A 4590-nucleotide genomic window follows, 5' to 3' on the forward strand; every position below is an offset into this window, starting at 1 on the left:
GAGAGAGAGAGAGAGAGAGAGAGAGAGAGAGAGAGAGAGAGAGAGAGAGAGAATAGGACAAAAGGTTGAGCATGCCTTTAACACTACCACCCAGGAGGCAGAGACAGGAGGACCTCTATGAGTCTGAAAACCAGCCTGGTCTCCATAGCGAGTTGCAACTCAAAACAAAAACAACAAAGCTTATGTCCTGAAGAACCAGGGACCTCTCAGTCAGACAGCAGTTTACGATGGTGGGAATTCGGCATGATCCTCCTGGACGCGTGGGAACAGAATAGTAGGGGCCGGGGCCAAATCAGGATAATCTCTCCTGGGATGGAGTCTGATGGCGAGGCCAAAGGACGAAGAGAGCTTAGGACCAGTCTTGGGACCAAGACCCAAATCTCCAGCCTGTTTCCTTCCACTGAGATGGTGAGATGGAAGGAAACGTTTGGCTCTAAGGAGCTGCGGGTTAGTGACTGGGCAAGCGGACTAGCCAGCAACTTTGAAAACCGAGAACACTTTGTGTTGTTGGCTGCAGTCGCCGGAGACTCTGCTGGAGCACAGAGTGGAGTGCTACGGAGTCGGGGTAGACTGGGGAGCCGAGGGGAGAGTAGACCTGAGGGATCAGAGTTTCCCCAAGACGTACTGAAATCCGGGTAGCACATTAGGTGGCTTTGGGGACTGAGGATCCCTGTGCGCTGTGGTTTGCTGTCCCCGAGGCGCCAGCTGAAGCGCAGGGTGGGGAGCCACAGAGTTGGAGTGGCCAAGGGAAGAGCAGGAACCTTCTAGTTGCCGGGATCCCCACTGCACTGGCTGGATCGCAGGGTGAGCCCACCCACGACCCCCTCCCTCCGCAGACAGACTCCACCTCCTCCAGAATCAGCCAATGGCCGTGCGCGGTGCCCCCCCCCCCGCTGCCCGAGAGGCGGAGCGCGGCTGGAGGAGGCGGAGCAGGGCTGGGGTCGCAGGGACCGGAGCCCGAGAGGCGGGACCGGAGCTGGGGGCGGAGCTTCGGGACCCGCGGGGCTGCGCACCGGGACCCCCGGGGACGGAGACGCGCGCCCCTCTCCAATCCCAGGTCGCCTCGCAGCGTCCCGGCGGGGAGGAGCCGGCCACCCGGAGTCACTTGGCGTCGCCAAAGTTTGATTCTCCTCCCCGGGAGGAGTCTCCGGGCCGCGGTCCCTCCGGGCACCGGGCGCCACCCGCCTCCCAGGCCGGGACCCACGTCTCCATCGCTCGGTGTCTGAGTCGCAAGTCGGGAGGCGCCGCGGGCCTGCGCACGCGCCGCCGCCCTCGCCATCCTCCCCGCGGTGCTCCAGGCCCCCCCCCCGCCCCCCAAGTTCACGAGTTACGCGAGTGGACCGGCGGCGCGGGACCCGCGCGGGGCCATGGAGGAGCCGCTAGGGTCGCCGCCCGCCGCCCTGTCGGCGCTGGAGAAGAACGTGGCGGAGCTGACCGTCATGGATGTGTACGACATCGCGTCGCTCGTGGGCCACGAGTTCGAGAGGGTCATCGACCAGCACGGCTGCGAGTCCATCGCGCGCCTCATGCCCAAGGTCGTGAGGGTCCTGGAGATCCTCGAGGTGCTGGTGAGCCGGCACCACGTCGCTCCCGAGCTGGATGAACTGCGCCTGGAGCTGGACCGGCTGCGCGTGGAGAGGATGGACCGCATCGAGAAGGAGCGCAAGCATCAGAAGGTGGGCGGAGGCCTCAGTTTGCCGGTCCGGGCAAGGGGCTCCAACTCCGTGGGTGCCATTCGGTTCTGGGCAGCCGCTAGTTTCCGTGTGGATGAGTGTACACAGTGCTTAGAGTAGAAGAGAATGCTTAGGGTGAAGGCGGGAGGGAGGCTCCGGTGTCTTGGCCCAGCTTGGAGGAGCATTTTAGTAGCTGTGTGACCTTGGGTAACTTGCAGTGGATCTCTGGGCTTTGTCTCCTGGTCTGTCCATTGGCGGTTACTATAGAACCCACCTCCGTGGATCAAATGGGAAGCAGTGGGCACAGTACTTAGATAGTATTATTTTATTCCAGGAAGGAAGTCAGTCCCCACCCACCTTTTTTTTTTTTTTTTTTTTTTTTTTTTTGTGACCAAGGTGTGACACTAGCTACCCAGCTCTCTCTGTCATCCTATTAGTGACCTCAGCTGAGCGCCAGTCCTGAACCCCATCCAGGGCTTTATAGACGCAACTTTCTTCCCAGGGTTCCCCCAGTTTATCCACCTGCACCCTTAGGTGTCTTCCCAGCCTTCATCACGTATTTAGTTCTTTTATAACTATAAAGTGAGGATTTTCGTCATTTTCCGGATGAGGAAGCAGAGGGTCCGAATGCAGTGGGATTTACCCCCCCGGGTTCCCTGACCTTGGGCGATACTTCCGGGGTCTCTTCCCCAGTCTGCTTGAATTGCAAGCGACTTTCAGGCCCACCTTCTGCCTTTAGAGCGGTCGTCAGCCTTTGGGAAACCAGACCAGACCAGACTAGGTGCTTGGAGTAGGGAAGTGGGAGACGTGTGGTTTCCTGCCCCAACCTCAGCCTGGGCGGCTCTGGAAGGTCCTCTCTCCGACTGGGGATGGGAGGAAACTCCTTTCCTCTGGATGCTGGAACCTGTTCTGGCTTGCTGTGTGGCCTCAGGAAGTTTGGTTAGCCTCTCTGAAGCTCCCTGGCAGGCCATCCTCTATTGTGTACTGTCGGGATGGCTCTTCAGTTGTCTTAAGAGACAATGGTCAAAACTAGGTGTTCGGCCTCACCCTGATGACAGATGGTGGGTGTGTGAGAGCGTTATAGTAAGGCTGGTCTGTGTTTACAACCCCCCTTGTCCTGTGCCCTGGGGTCAGGAAGGAAACTGAGCTCCTCAGAGTCAGCTGAGTTTCCAGGGTCACACTTGGAGCCGGAAAGTGCCTCCCTTGGTCCTGTAATTAATTTTCAGAATCTCAGCATCTGTGGGACACTGGGGCCAGACAGCCTGGGTTCAAACCCTACAAACTGGCAGGCTGTAGGCTTTGGGACAGATTGCTATCTTCTGTGTCATGGTGTCATGGTATCACAGGGTAATCTCCATCCCCACCCTGGAGGACAGTGATGAGCATTAGATTGGGGACAGCTAGTGGACATAAAGGGCCTAGGCCAGAGCCTGGGACCTCCAAAAAACGGTCTCGTGCATAAAAGAGTTTGTCACTAGAGGCCCAAGACTCAGAGGTGTGAAGTCTGGGGAGACACACTAAGATACCCCAGGAGTTACTGGTGCATTTCCACCCCCATTTCCCTCCCTTATCTCCCTCTTCCTGTGTCCCCCCCCCCCATATTCCACCTCTCCTGGAGGGCCTCCGGGAGGGGAGGAAGGCCTTTGCCTTCCAGCTGAATCTTGACTGTGGGCTTAGGCCCGGTGTCTGCCAGAAGTCCTGCTGGCACTTTTTCATGTCCCTTGCCAGTGCTTTATTTCTGCTATGTCTGGGCTGGGCCATCACAGGTCACCTGAGTCGGATGGAATTCTCAGCTGCACTTGTTGCTTCAGAATGTCACCAGCTGCAGCCAGGGAGCCTGGCACCCCCGCTTGTTTGTACACAGCGAGAATGGAGCTCCTCCTCCCCAGCCCAGGCCTCTTTGTGTGCCTTGGGTGCAGGGTCAGAACAGGCCCATCACATCTCTTCAGTAACAGAGGCACTTCAAGCTAAAGTCATTTTCCCCACAAAATCCTCAGCAGCCTTCCATCACGCCTTCCCCTTCCCTACGCTCTCTGTAGACATGGCTTCAGACTGACTGCATCCTGCCCTTCACAGAGATTTTCTCCACTGGGTTCACCACTTAGCCCCAGGCCACAGACCCACAGTTCTGCCTGATTATGCAGTGTCCAACCCTATGGGCGTGCCATGGTGTGCCCAGTGCTCTCCTGGGTGATGTGGGCCAGCCGAGTCGGGTCCTCAAGGCAGGCAGGCAGGCAGCTGGTGGGTGAGAGGGTAGGGCCTGTGCCGTTCACTCAGCAATTATATGGGTATGGTTTTAAATCTGGAGATTCAACCCCGGGCCTTACTCATGCCAAGCAAGCCTCTACATGCCACACCCCCAGGCCCCAGATGTACCTCCGTGTTCCAGGCGCCATTTGCAGGGGACAAAGGGGACACAGGGGACGGTCTAGCCGCTGTGGGCCTGCAGTTCTAAGGCCATGTCATTCCGTAACATCAGAAAGTGCATGTTAGGAGGAAACATAGAAAGTTCACTTTAACACAGAGGATGGAAACCAGTATATCCATGACTTTCTCACACGGATTCGGCATAAAAATTGCTGCTTTCTGCTTTTTCTGTGGTGCTGCAGGTCAAATCCCAGGCTCAAACGTGCTCGGCAGGTACTCCTCCACCACCCCCAGTATATAATTTAATTTTAGTTTCAATGTATAAGTGTTTTGCTTCCACATTTGTCTGTGTGCTGCATGCTTTGTGCCCACAGAGGCCAGAAGAGGGTGACCAGAGTTACAGACAGCTCTGAGCCTCCATGTGGGTGCTGAGAATTGAACCCTGGTCCTCTGGAGAGCAGCCAGTGCTCTTGAACACTGAGCCATCTCTCCAGACTCATTAGTTGGTTTTTTTTTTTTTTTTTTTTGGTTTTTCAAGACAGGGTTTTTT

General features: G+C 56.9%; 2 protein-coding genes across 2 annotated transcripts in view; both read left to right on the top strand.

The window, feature by feature from the left end:
* Sbno1 (strawberry notch homolog 1) overlaps positions 1–4590 on the top strand; it is a 264584-nt gene that overhangs the window by 98585 nt on the left and 161409 nt on the right. The gene's annotated exons all lie outside the window — the stretch shown is intronic.
* The window catches only part of Rilpl1 (Rab interacting lysosomal protein like 1), a 34644-nt gene continuing 31412 nt past the window's right edge, over positions 1359–4590 (top strand). The window contains exon 1 of the mRNA XM_050146582.1: positions 1359–1676. Coding sequence (XP_050002539.1) covers positions 1368–1676 — 309 coding nt within the window. The 5' untranslated portion in view covers positions 1359–1367. The remainder of the gene's footprint in view (positions 1677–4590) is intronic.

Source organism: Alexandromys fortis, unplaced genomic scaffold (assembly GCF_014885135.2).
Source record: "Alexandromys fortis isolate MF-2015 unplaced genomic scaffold, M_Fortis_MF-2015_v1.1 scaffold_56, whole genome shotgun sequence".
Taxonomy (NCBI): domain Eukaryota; kingdom Metazoa; phylum Chordata; class Mammalia; order Rodentia; family Cricetidae; genus Alexandromys; species Alexandromys fortis.